Here is a 14,536-nt window from a genome sequence, read left to right on the forward strand (position 1 = left end):
GGCTATTATTATTTTTGAGACAATCTTGCTCTGTTGCCCAGGCTGGAGGGAGGTGGCATGATTACGGCTCACTGGATCCTCAACACCTGGGCTCAAGCAATTCTCCCACCTCAGCCTCCTGATTAGCTGGTACTACAGACATGTGTCACCACACATAGCTAATTTAAAATACATATATATATTATAGAGATGAGGTCTCACTCTGTTTCCAAGGCTGGTCTTGAACTTGAACTCCTGGGCTCAAGTAATCCTTCCACGTTGGCCTCTCAAAGTGCAAGGAGTACAGGCAATAGCCACTGCACCTGGCAAATTTTTATTTTTAAGCAATAATTATTAAAGAGTTTAGTCGAAGAGACTCCCTTGAGAGACACATTCTAAAGTACATTAAGATGAAATTACATAATTGTGATTTGCTTCACAATAATCCAGTGGGAACAGTGGGTTTCATCTATAGGTTTGGGTCACATTTTGAGTATTGCTGAAGCTGGGTTACGAGTACATGGGAGTTCATTAAAAACCATCTGGCTGGGCGCGGTGGCTCACGCCTATAATCCTAGCACTTTGGGAAGCTGAGGCGGGTGGGTCACCTGAGGTCAGGAGTTTCAGACCAGGCTGGCCAACATAGGGACCCCATCTCTACTAAAAATACAAAATTAGCCAGGTATGGTGGCAAACGCCTATAAATCCAGTTACTCGGAAGGCTGAGGCAGGAGAATCCCCTAAACCTGGGAGATGGAGGTTGCAGTGAGCCGAAATCGTGCCACAGCACTCCAGCCTGGGCAATAAGAGAGAAATTCCATCTCAAAAACAAACAACAACAACAAAAACCATTCTGTCTGCATTTTATGTTTGAACTTTTCATATTGAGAAGTGTTAAAATAATTAATTGGGAAGCCATTGGGCTTAGATGTCTCCAGTGTCCTCGGTTCTTATGTAAGCAAACTGAAACCCAACTCAGAACAAATGGGTGGGACAGGCACAGTGGTTCACGCCTGTAATCCAGCACTTTGGGAGGCTGAGGCGGGAGGATCACTCGAGGCCAGGAGTTCAAGACCAGCCCGAGCAATATAGTGAGACCCTGGCTCTACAAAAATTTTTTTTTAATTAAAAAAAAAGTTTTTAAATATAGATGATTGTAGCCCAAGAAAAGGAAACTTCTGCTTACCCAGTCAGAAACTGCCAACTAACCTCTAACCCGGGAATTTCCACTCTAACCAAGTATTTTTTTTTGTCTTCCTTCAGAAAACACTATATGAAAGTTTTCCCTTCAAGCGCTTCCCAGTAAAGCCCAAACCGCCTGTGGTTTGCCACTGCCCAACTCATAAATATTATAGCATAAAACTATATTTACTTGATTTTAACTTTATTAATAGAGTCCACATGTTAACCTGGGATCTTAAACACTAAGATTTTTTCCAAGAGAAAAAAATAAAGCGTTTTCTGGTTTTCAAGCATCTGAGATTGGCCAGACATGGTGGCTCACGCCTGTAATCCTAGCACTTTGAGAGACCGAGGCAGGTGGATCATGAGGTCAAGAGATCGAGACCATGCTGGCCCACATGGTGAAACCCTGTCTCTACTAAAAATACAAAAATTAGCTGGGCGTTATGGCGTGTGCCTGTAGTCCCAGCTACTCGGGAGGCTGAGGCAGGAGAATCACTTGAACCTGGGAGGCAAAGGTTGCACTGAGGCAAGATCACGCCACTGCACTCCAGCCTGGTGACAAAGCGAGACTGTGTCTCAAAAAAAAAAAAAAAAAGAATCTGACATTGTATATTTAAGTACATAATTGCATATCAATATTTCAAATGATAATATATTTGAAACTTCTTTGACAAAATCTACCATTGATTAACGAGAACTTAACAGCAGTACATAATACGTTCCCCTCCTTACTTCGAAGTTGTGCATTCTCTAGGAAGTCTTCATGGGTTTCTTTTGCTTCTCCAGGTTTTGTTGATCGATACTCACTCCTTAGAGAGATCTTCCACCATCTAAAGATTACCTATAATTAAATACAAGGTGATATGAATTAAAACTGATTTCAATACTAACAGTTGCATTAAGTTTGGGGTTTTGAAAATTCACATAAGGCTTTGTATCCAACATTAGCTATAACTTTGCAATCTGGCATCACATCAAATTAGAAGTAAGCTCTGGGCATCAAAGAAGATTTTCCTTAAAGTCATAAAACCATAGTGCTGGAAGGAACCTTTAAAATCGATTGGGTTGGTTGGACACAGTGGCTCACACCTGTAATCCCAGCACTTTGGGAGGTCAAGGCAGGTGGATTACTTGAACTACTCGTGGGGACTGAGGCAGGAGAATCGCTTGAACCCGGGAGGCGGAAGTTGCAGTGAGCCAAGATTGCGCCACTGCACTCCAGCCTGGGCAACAAGAGCGAAACTCCATCCCCCAACAAAAATAAATAAATAAATAAAATATTCTACTTTGGGTGAAATGGAAAAGAATCACAAAAGAAAAAAAAAAAATTAAAATAAATAAAATAAAATAAAATCAATCCTGTCAAAGACCAGGCACAGTGGCTCACGCCTGTAATCCCAACACTTTGGGAGGTTGAGGTGGGAGGACTGCTTGAGCCCAGGAGTTCGAGACCAGCCTGGGCAACATAGTAAAACATCATCTCTACAAAATTTTTAAAATTAGCTGGGCATTGTGGTGTGCTCTGTAGTCCCCACTACTTGGGAGGCTAAGGTGGAGGATGAGCCCGGGAGGCTGAGACTGCAGTGAGCCAAGATGGCACCACTGTACTCTAGCCTGGGTAACAGAGTGAGACTCTGTCTCAAAAAAAAAGAAAAAGAAAAAAATCCATCAGGTCAATTGATGTTAAAATCACCCAAAGCCAAATGGTTGTTTCTGGAAGATGTCTTAGAATAAACATACCATAATTTGGGAAGCTAATTGCTCAGCTCTCCTCCCTCCTTCCCCATCTACAGGGCAGACAAGATGAGTGGATAATTTTCCCACAGAGAGCAACAGTTACAATGGACAGAGATAGGGAAAGCATCATTATGCTTTGTTGGATGCATGAAAAAGTGTCATTACACAGGACACTTCTTGGTAATGGATCTGCTGATAGCACATTTGTCTTCTCTGAGAATTTTGGTTTATCCGAGGCAAACCTCATTTTCCATGGTTATGGACTGCACTTAAAGGCTGTGTTGATTTCATGGCAATGTCAATTAATGGGCCTGATGAGAAGCCCCTTGAAACGTATCGTATGTTTTTAAACCTGAAATGGAGCTGGGTAGGTAATTAAGATGACAAAACTTCCACTGATTTGAGAAACAGACTAAATTATGTCTGCATTTGGATCAAGACTACGAGGAGAACGATGGGAAATACAGTCACATTAGGGGCTACAGCTTCAACATTAGAATTTGGCAGGGACATAATTCAGAACAGAGAGGTATCAAGCATTACAGCAGAAATAGCATGCATTCTACAGCAAGACAGCCCTGGACAATCTCTCTGCACTGCAATTTTCCTTTCCATTAAACATTATTTAATATTAATAGGCAAGGCCCCTATGCTATAATGACAGTTGGTGATCCTTCCAGCCATATCAAGCAACGAAATCCTTGGTTGAGTGGGGGATTCCACAACAAATGGAGATTGAGCCTAGGGCACCACTCCAGAAATGTTACATTGCTGGGCTTGCTTCTTGCTCATAAAAAGGCAGAGAGATGCCTGTACAATCTGTTGGCCTCATATCTTGCATACCATTCATTTCATCAAGGAAAAATTATTTCGACATTCCTTATACTAACTAATTAACCCTCTGGTACTGATTTAGAAGGCAACATTCGCAGAGCTTGTCACAATGGCCACTGGAGGGACGCTCCCCATGGCACATGTTCAAGTTAAAGATACACACAGATAAGCTTCCTACTGGCTCCTCCGAGGTATTTAAAGTAAATTATGAGAATGTAACACTTGCTTAAGGAAACATGGCTAGCTAGGACCAGAATCCAAGTCTCCTCACTACTAACTCATAAACACAGAGTTCCGCTGGGCCCAGTGGCTCATGCCTGTAATCCCAGCACTTTAGGAGGCTGAGGCAGGCGGATCACGAGGTCAGGACATAGAGACCTTCCTGGCTAACATGGTGAAACCCCGTCTCTACTAAAAAAAATGCAAAGGCTGGGCGTGGTGGCTCATGCCTGTAATCCCAGCACTTAGGGAGGCCGAGGTGGGCAGATAACAAGGTCAGGAGTTTGAGACCAGCCTGGCCAATAGGTGAAACCATGTCTCTACTAATAATACAAAAATTAGCTGGGCGTGGTGGCACATATAGTCCCAGCTACTCAGGAGGCTGAGGCAGGAGAATCGCTTGAACCCGAGAGTGAGCTGAGATCATGCCATTGCACTCCAGCCTCGGTGACAGAGTGAGACGATGTCTCAAAAAAAAAAAAAAAAATTAGCTGGGCATGGTGGCAGGTGTCTGTAGTCTCAGCTACTTGGGAGACTAAGGAAGGAAAATTGCTTGAACCTGGAAGGTGGAGGTTTCAGTGAGCTGAGATCACGCCACTGCACTGCAGCCTGGGCAACAGAGTGAGACTCCATCTCAAAAAAAAAATAATAAATTAATAAAATAAATAAATACAGAGCTCCTTTGGAGGCCTGACGTTTTTTTTTTAAGGTACAAACTTCACACTACAACCTATCAGACCATTCTACAAAGCAGTACACAGAAAACTAATGTTCACAATCACAACTTAACTGCAAGATTCAATTATGTTCCATGTATTGTACTTGTTAAAACAGAATAATAGGCCAGGTGCAGGGGCTCACGCCTGTAATCCCAGCACTTTGGTAGGCCGAGGCAGATGGATCATGAGGTCAAGAGATCGAGACCATCCTGGCCAACATGGTGAAACACCGTCTCTATTAAAAATACAAAAATTAGCTGGGTGGGGTGGCGTGTGCCTGTAGTCCCAGCTACTTGGGAGGCTGAGGCAGGAGAATTGCTTGAACCTGGGAGGCAGAGGAGGTTGCAGTGAGCCGAGATTGCACCACTGCACTCCAACCCGGTGCCTGGCGACAGAGCAAGACTCTGTCTCAAAAAAAAAGCACAGAATAATAGATATTTTCTTCTTCCTTTTTTTTGAAACAGGGTCTTGTTCTGTCACCCAGGCTGGAGTGCAGTGGAGCGATCCCAGCTCACTGCAGCCTCAACTTCCCGGACTCAAGTGATCTTCTCACCTCAGCCTCCTGAGTAGCTGGGACTACAGGTGCCTGCCACCACGCCAGGCTAATTTATGTTTGTTTGTTTTTTTTTTTTTTGGCAGTGATGGGGTTTTGCCATGTTGCCCAGGCTGGTCTCAAACTTGAGTGGGGGATTCTGGAATCCCCCACTCAAGTGATTTACCCACCTCAGCCTCCCAGTGTGCTGGGATTACAGCCATGAGCCAGTGTCCAGCCTAACAGATATATTCAAAATTTAAAGACTTTTATTTTTGAGAGAGTCTTGCTCTGTCCCCAGGCTGGAGTTTGGTGGCACAATCTTGGTTCACTGCACCCTCTGCCTCCCAGATTCAAGCAATCCTCCTGCCTCAGCCTCCTAAGTAGCTGGGATTACAGGTGCCCAGAACTGCACCCGGCTAATTTTTGTATGTTTGGTAGAGACAGGTTTTACCATGTTGGCAAGGTTGGTCTTGAACTCCTGATCTCATGATCTGCCTGCTTTGGCCTCCCAAAGTGCTGGGATTGCAGGCATAAGCCACCGTGACTGGCCTAAAATTTTAAAGATTATTTTTTAAAAATATGGAACACTTCATGAATTTGCATGTTATCCATACCTCACTGCAACCTCTGCCTCCTGGGTTCAAGTGATTCTCCTGCTCAGCCTCCTGAGTGGCTGGGATGAGTAGGTGCATGCCACCACACCCAGCTAATTTTTGTATTTTTAGTAGAGATGGGGTTTCACCATGTTGGTCAGGCTGGTCTCAAACTCCTGACCTCATGATCCACCTGCCTCGGCCTCCCAAAATGTTGGGCTTTCAGGAATGAGCCACTGTGCCCAGTCATCCAGGGTCCATTCTAACCCTCCCTGTATAGTTCTAATTTTAGTATGTGTGCTACCAAGGCAAACATAATAATGAGACATTTTCTAACACTTATTTTTTCTCAAATTGGTAATTTTTTTAAGTGATAAAACCCTGTATCGGTGAGGACAGGGAAAAATGGGAGCCCTTAAAAAAATCGTTCAAAGAAGTGTCAAATGGTTTGGCAACACCTATCAAAACTTTTAAGGTATCTATGCCCTATGACCCAGACATCCAACCTGTAAGAGTTTTTCCTAAAAAATTGATTGACGAAGTACACAATATTTTTTAATAAGGATGGTTGTCATAGCTGAATTATGATAATAAAAAAATCAGAACCCTGGCCAACCGTGGTGGCTCACACCTGTAATCCCAACACTTTGGGAGGCCTGGGAGACAGGAAGGTGGATCACTTGAGGTTGGGAGTTCGAGATCGGCCTGACCGACATGGAGAAACCCCTCTCTACAAAAAATACAAAACTAGCCGGGCATGATGGTGCGTGCCTATAATCCCAGATACTTGGGAGGCTAAGGCAGGAGAATTGCTTGAACCTAGGAGGCAGAGCTTGTGGTGAGCCGATTGTGCCATTGCACTCCAGCCTGGGCAACAAGAGCAAAATTCTGCCAAAAAAAGAAAAAATCAGAATCCAACTGGGAGTGGTGGCTCACACTTGTAATCTCAGCACTTTGGGAGGCCGAGGCGGGTGGATTACCTGAGGTCAGGAATTTGAGACCAACCTGGCCAACATGGTAAAAGCACTTCTCTACTAAAAATACAAAAATTAGGTGGGCATGATGGCAGGTGTCTGTAATCCCAGCTACTTGGGAAGGAAAATCGCTTGAACCCGGAATGTGGAGGTTGCAGTGAGCCGAGATCACGCCACTGCATTCCAGCCTGGGCGACAGAGCAAGACTTTGTTTCAGGAAAATAAAATAAAATAATCAGAATCCACCCAAAATTTGACAGTTGGCATTTGTTAAACAATTTTGGCACATTAGATAATGCAGAGAATACTCTACAGCCAATAAAATAATTTCCGGAAAAGTAACTAATAACATAGAACACTGTTAATGATCATTTGGTAACAGACTCAAAAGTGTATGCACCAGTGACCCAAATATTGAAAGGAAAATATTGGCTGGGCATGCTGGCTCATGCCCATAATCCCAGCACTTTGGGAAGCCAAGGCGGGTGGATCACCTGAGCTTGGGAGTTCAAGACAAGCCTGGCCAACATGATAAAACCCTGTCTCTACTAAAAAGACAAAAAATTAGCTAGGCATGGTAGCAGGCGCCTGTTATCCCAGCTACTTGGGAGGCTGAGGCAGGAGAATTGCTGGAACCCAGGAGACAGCGGTTGCAATGAGCTGAGATCGAGCCTGCAGTCCAGCCTGGGCAACAGAGTGAAACTCTGTCTCAAGAAAAAGGGGAAAGGGGGAAAGGGGGAAAGGGGGAAAGGGAGGAAAATATACGTTCAGGAGGAAGGAACATCGACATGCTGGTAAATGGAACTATTTTACACAAGAGGCAACAGATACAGCTTGAAGTGAGCTGAAGAAAGATGGATCACCCAAATATTGGTAAATTGGGGTTATCTATTATGGGACTAGCTTAAGTCACATACATATAAAGTTTATATATTTCATCTCGATTTTGAAAACCTTAAAATCCATATATTCTGCTTTAAATATCTTGGTTCTTATGAACTGAAAGTTGACTTTTTTTTTTGAGATGGAGTTTTGCTCTTGTTACCCAGGCTGGAGTGCAATGGCTTGATCTCGGCTCACCGCAACCTTCGTCCCCTGGGTTCAAGCAATTCTCCTGCCTCTCCTGAGTAGCTGGGACTACAGGCATGCGCCACCATGCCCAGCTAATTTTTGTATTTTTAGTAGAGACGGGGTTTCACCATGTTGACCAGGATGGTCTCGATCTCTTGACCTCGTGATCCACCCGCCTCGGCCTCCCAAAGTGCTGGGATTATAGGAGTGAGCCACCGCACCCGGCCGAACTGAAAGTTTTCTTAATGAACATGCTGTAAGAAAAGCCACAAGTAGCTCCCCATCATTTCTGTAAGACTGTTTAGATCTGGATGGATAGCAGGCTTCCCTGGACCCTTCCAGGATCATAACTCTGGTAACCACCTATAAGCAGCAGATGACTGTTTTCTTATGGTTGGAGAAACCAGCTGTGGATGGGTTAGATAACTTGCACCAGCTCCTGCTGCCCAGGCAGCAGCTGATCTTACCACATCTAGTGCCCATTCACGGCTTCATATGCTTTACAGGAGGGGCAGGCCACCGGTTGCCTTATACCGTACACATCCTTATTCGGTAGCTTAGCAGAAATCATGTGGCCAGTGGTTAAATTTCTTTAAAAAGTTTGTATTTAGCGTATTTTTACATTTCTTGTATATTTCCAGCATGTCTTTTTAATAAACTTGAAAATTGAGCTTACTTTTTTTTTTTTTTTTGAGATAGAGTCTACTGTCAGGCTGGAGTGTAGTGGCGCGATCTTGGCTCACTGCAACCTCCGACTCCTAGGTTCAAGTGATTCTCCTGCCTCAGCCTCCTGAGGATGCTGAAGCACAGTCATTGAGCTAAAAGGTTCTGAGAGTGTAACTCCTGTTTCTCACCAGACTGTGGATCATAGGCAGCTCTCAAGGAGGGACTGGAAGTAAGCTGGGCCAGTTGGACATTATTTCAGTATTTGAGTATATTTGAAAACACAAACCTCACCTCCACCTCTAGGCCCGAGACTGTGATACTTCCTCCACTACACCTCAGCTGAAAAATCCCATTACTAAGATAAAGAACAGAGGACGGGTACAGTGGCTCTCACTTGTAATCGCAGCACTCTGGGAAGCCAAGGCAGCCAGATCACCTGAGGTCAGGAGTTCAACAGCAGCCTGGCCAACATGGTGAAAACCCATCTCTACTAAAAATAGAAAAATTAGTCAGGCGTGGTGGTGCATGCCTGTAATTCCAGCTACTTGGGAGGTTGAGGCAGGACAATTGCTTGAACCGGGAGGTAGAGGCTTCAATGAGCACCACTGCACTCCAGCCTGGACAACAGAGCAACACTCCGTCAAAAAAAAAAGAAAGAAAAAGAGCAGAGAGAATCTGGAGTTAGACTGGTCTCAGTTTAAGCCCTGGTCTCTGTCACTTCCCTTGGGCAAATTATGTAATCTCTTTTGGCTTCAGTTTCCTCATCTCTAAAATATAAATAATGATGATGCTGCTGATCCCACTGAATTTTGGAGGGATGACATGAGAATATCCAAAGTGCCCAGCACGATGCCAGACACAGAGTAGACTCTACGGGGGCAGGTCTTCCCTCCTCCTCTTTCCCTTTGTTCACTTGCTGGTCACTTGTTGGTCAGTCCTTTTTTTTTTTGGAGGCAAGGTTTCACCATGTTGGCCAGGCTGGTCTTGAACTCCTGACCTCGTGATCCACAGCGCCTGGCCCAGTCTTTCATATTTATAATACTAAATTCAGCCCCAAAGCCAGGAGGTCAGAACCATATTTCTTTCCATCAACTGTCTAATAGTATTCAATCATAGATATACTTCATTGAGATCCATTTTCCTAATCATAATCTTCAAAGATAATTATTTCAGCTTTCACTCAGACCTGGTATTTGATTTTCCTAACTATTAGTAATCATTAAGAATTGAATGCTTGGGGCCGGGCACGGTAGCTCACACCTATAATCCCAGCACTTTGGGAGGCTGACGCGGGCGGATCACCTGAGGTTGGGAGTTTGAGACCAGCCTGACCAGCATGGAGAAACCTCGTCTCTAAAAAAAAAAAAAGAACTGGATACTTGGGAGCCTTGGTGGCTCAGGCCAGTTGTCCTGGTTTGTGAAGAGGTGAGACCAGGCATTTGAGGCCAACCCCGGGCAACTTAGCAACCTCTCATCCATGGAAAAAAAAAAAAAAAATTGGATACTTGGGCTGGGTGCAGTGGCTTATGTCTGTAATCCCAGCACTTTGCCAGGCCAAGGTGGGAGGATCACTTAGGTCCAGGAGTTCAAAACCAGCCTTGTCAACACAGTGAGGCCCTGTCTCAAAAAATTAAAAAAAATTAGTTGGGCATGGTGGTGTGTGTCTGTGCTGAGATGGGAGAATCACTTGAGCCCAGAAGATTGAGGCTGTGGTGAGCCATGACTGTACCACTGCACTCTAGCCTGGGTGACAAAATGAGACCTTATCTCAAGAAAAAAAAAGTCAAATTAATACTCTTCAAACACAATGGATGTGATTGGGAATCTGTGGCAGACAGATGCTGCTGTTTGCCACACAGCATTCATTTGCCCACCTGCCCTTTCTACAGGAGCCCCTCTTTGTCCAGTATCCTCTTTTTTTTCTTTTCTTTTTTTTTGAGATGGAGTTTCGCTCTGTTGCTCAGGCTGGAGTGCAATGGCAAGATCTTGGCTCACCGCAACCGCCGCCTCCGGGGTTCAAGCAATTCTCCTGCCTCAGCCTCCCGAGTAGCTGGGATTACAGGCATGTACCACCACGCCCGGCTGATTTTGTATTTTTTTAGTAGAGATGGGGTTTGTCCATGTTGGTCGTGCAGGTCTCGAACTCCCAATCTCAGGTGATCCACCTGCCTCAGCCTCCCAAAGTGCTGGGATTACAGGCATGAGCCACTGTGACCGGCCATCCAATATCCCCTTTCACACATACCTTGTGCTCAGAGCATACGCCTCATCCGTAGCTCTATGAGGCAAGACCTGATTGGTCTAAGACATTTTTGGTAGATTTTTTTCCCCCTGACATCAATTGGTACGGGCATAGGCAAGTGTTAAAGTTTTAGCCAATGAGATACCAGAGGTCTGCTGGGACTCTGAGATTTTATCACTTTGTTTTCGTTTTGTTTTGGTCTTTGTTTTTTTTCTGAGATGTAGTCTTGCTCTGTCACCCAGGTTGGAGAGCGATAGCACACTATCTGGTCACGGTAACCTCCACCTTCCAGGTTCAAGCAATTCTCCTGCCTCAGCCTCCCAAGTAGCTGGGATTACAGGTGCCCACCACCATGTCCAGCTAATTTTTTGTATTTTTAGTAAAGACAGGGTTTCACCATGTTGCCCAGGCTGGTCTCTCATCTGCCCACCTTGGCCTACCAAAGTGAGTGCTGAGATTGCAGGTGTAAGCCACCATGCCCAGCCATGATTTTATCACTCATAAAAAGAGACACAATAAAACACAGCCCCTTTTGGGGCACTGACAATTTTTTTTGTGTTGATGTGATTGCTGGAATTGCTGCAGCCATTTTGGACTATGAGGGGAGCCAGGAAATTAAGACAATGGTTTTTCATCACTTATTTCAGGGTTACTGAAAGAGCTGCTTAATTCTTCATTAGGCATGTTTTTAAAAACATTATTTTTAGTAATTCTACTACTTCATTCATTTTGTCAGTTATAGTAACATATTTTAATATGACAAATTCATATTACCCTTGAATATATCTAAGAAAGGAAAATATAAGTGGAATAAACAGACAAAAGTTCTCCTAAAACTTCTCTATCTTCAGGGTCTGGGGGTTCCAAATCACATCTTGCATGAGTGTCTGCAGTGTTTCCCATGGAATATTGTCCTCTGTGACGTCAAGAGCCTGGGTGATAACAGTAATGACATCCTGGGCACTTAAGCTGGCTCTGCAGTTATGTAGAGCTGCCTTCCATTTGATCTTGACTCTGGAAATGCCGCAAACATGTCAGGCTCTTGCTATGCCCTCCCATAATCATTTACAACCTAGGTTAAAAGTGCACTCTCAGCCGGGTGTGGTGGCTCATGCCCGTAATCCCAGCACTTTGGGGGGCTGAGGCGGGTAGATCACCTGAGGTCGGGAGTTCAAGACCAGCCTGACTGACATGGAGAAACCGGGTCTCTACTAAAAATACAAAAATTAGCTGGGTGTGGTGGTGCATGCCTGTAATCCCAACTACTCGGGAGGCTGAGGCAGGGGAATCGCTTGAACCCGGGAGGCGGAGGTTGCAGTGAGCTGACATCATGCCATTGCACTCCAGCCTGGGCAACAATAGTAAAACTCCATCTCAAAAAAACAAAAACAAATAAACAAAAAAGTGCACTCTCCTCTAGCTTCTGGATTTTCTTCCAAACTGCTGCTTTGATGCCCAGGCTTCTGAGTTGTTTCCAGTTTCTCGCTATTACAAATAAATGTTTTCTCTTTAAATATTAGAGACAGCATCTCCCTATGTTGCCCAGGCTGGTCTTGAGCTCCTAGGCTCAAACAATCCTCCCACCTCAGCCTCCCAAAGCGTTGGGATTACAGGTGTGAGCCACCGCACCCAGCCCCAAATAATGGTTTTAGAAACACTTGTGTTACAGGTTTTTGTATGAATGTAAGTCTGCATTTCTCTGGGATAAATGCCCAGGAGTGCAACTGCTGGGCCATATGGTAGCTGAATATTTATTTATTTATTTTTTGCCACTGTCAAAATGTTGGCATTTAAAATGGAAATGGGCATTTTACATTCCTATCAGCAGCATATGAATGATCCAGTTTCTCTGCATTCTCACCAGCATTTGGTAGTGTCCCTTTTTATTTTAGCCATTCTGATAGGTGAGTAGTACTGTCTCACTGCGGTTTTAATTGTTAAACATCTTTTCATGCATTTATCTGTCATTCATATATCCTCTTTGGTGAAATATCTCTTAATGTCTTTTTTCTATTTTCTTTATTTGTTTTTTTTGTTGTTGTTGTTGTTTTTCCCCCACCTGGGTGCAGGTGGGCTAAGACCGAAAAGGGCATTAGCCTTTTTTCCATTTTCTTTTTTTTTTCTTTTGAGACGGAGTTTCGCTCTTGTTACCCAGGCTGGAGTGCAATGGCGTGATCTCGGCTCACCGCAACCTCCGCCTCCTGGGTTCAGGCAATTCTCCTGCCTCAGCCACCTGAGTAGCTGGGATTACAGGCACGCGCCACCATGCCCAGCTAATTTTTTGTATTTTTAGTAGAGACAGGGTTTCACCATGTTGACCAGGATGGTCTCGATCTCTTGACCTCGCGATCCACCCGCCTCGGCCTCCCAAAGTGCTGGGATTACAGGCATGAGCCACCGCACCCGCCTCCTTTTTTTCATTTTCTAACAAGATTGTTTATTTATTCTAAATACTAGTTCTCTGTCAGATACGTAGTTTGCAAATATCTTCTCCTATTCTGTTCTGTCTCTTAGCAGGGTATTCTCAAAGCAAAAGTTTTTAATTTTGACAAAGTCCAATTTATCAATTTTTTTCTTTCATAGACTGCTTTTGGTGTCCAGTCTAGGAACTAGCCCGAGAGCCTTAAGATTTTCTTGCATTTTATACCTAAAAGTTTTATGTTTCATATTTTGCATTTAAGTTTATAATTCGTTTTAACTTTTTAAAAATTATTTATTTATTCATTTGTTTATTTTTGAGACAGAGTCTTGCTCTGTTGCCCAGGCTGGAGTGCAATGGTGCAATCTTGGCTCACTGCAACCTCCATCTCCCAGGTTCAAGTGATTCCCCTGCCTCAGCCTCCTGAGTAGCTGGGATTACAGGCATGCGCCACCACGCCTGACTAATTTTTGTATTTTTAGTAGAGACGAGGTTTCACCATGCTAGCCAGGCTGGTCTCAAACTCCCGACCTCATGTGATCCATCTGCCTCAGCCTCCCAAAGTGCTGGAATTACAGATGTGAGCCATCATGCCCGGCCTTGAGTTAACTTTTATAGTAGGTCAAGGTTCATTTTTTGATTTATAGATGTCCAACTCCTCCAGCACCATATGTTAAAAAGTCTTCTTTCCTCCATTACGTTGCTTCTGCAGCACAGATTGGGAATTTTTTTTTTTTTTTCCTTGATAGGGTCTCACTCTGTCACCCAGGCTGAAGTGGAGTGGCGCAATCTCAGCTCACTGCAACCTCCACTTCCTGGGTTCAAGTGATTCTCCTACCTCAGCCTCCCAAGTAGCTGGCATTACAGGCACCCACCACCATGTCTGGCTAATTTTTTGTATTTTTAGCACAGACAGGGCTTCGCCATGTTGGCCAGGCTGGTATCAAACTCCTGAACTCAAGTGACCTGCCTGCCTCAGCTTCCCAAACTGCTGAGATTACAGTGTGAGCCACTGCATGGCTTAGATTGGGAATATTTGTGTAGCCTATTTCTGGGTTTTCTCTCTCTTTTTTTTTTGAGATGGAGTTTTGCTCTTGTTGTCCAGGCTGGAGTGCAATGGCGCAATCTCAGCTCTCTGCTACCTCCGCCTCCCAGGTTCAAGCGATTCTCCTACCTCAGACTCCCGAGTAGCTGGGATTACAGGAATGCACCAGCATGCCCGGCTAGATTTGTATTTTTAGTAGAGACAGGTTTCGCCATGTTGGTCAGGCTGGTCTTGAACTCCCGGCCTCAGGTAATCCGCCTGCCTCAGCCTCTCAAGGTGCTGGGATTACAGGCATGAGCCACCATGCCTGGCCTCTGG

The 14,536-nt window shown here is 44.5% G+C and overlaps 1 protein-coding gene across 1 annotated transcript in view; it reads right to left on the reverse strand.

Moving 5' to 3' along the window:
- FBXO36 (F-box protein 36) overlaps window positions 1–14,536 on the reverse strand; it is a 79,990-nt gene that overhangs the window by 16,087 nt on the left and 49,367 nt on the right. The window contains 1 exon segment of the mRNA XM_012434072.2: window positions 1,897–2,005. Within this exon segment, the coding sequence (XP_012289495.2) occupies window positions 1,897–2,005 (109 nt within the window).

The sequence above is a fragment of the Aotus nancymaae genome, unplaced genomic scaffold, assembly GCF_030222135.1.
Source record: "Aotus nancymaae isolate 86718 unplaced genomic scaffold, 86718_ANA_hifiasm-v0.15.2.pri h1tg000008l, whole genome shotgun sequence".
Taxonomy (NCBI): domain Eukaryota; kingdom Metazoa; phylum Chordata; class Mammalia; order Primates; family Aotidae; genus Aotus; species Aotus nancymaae.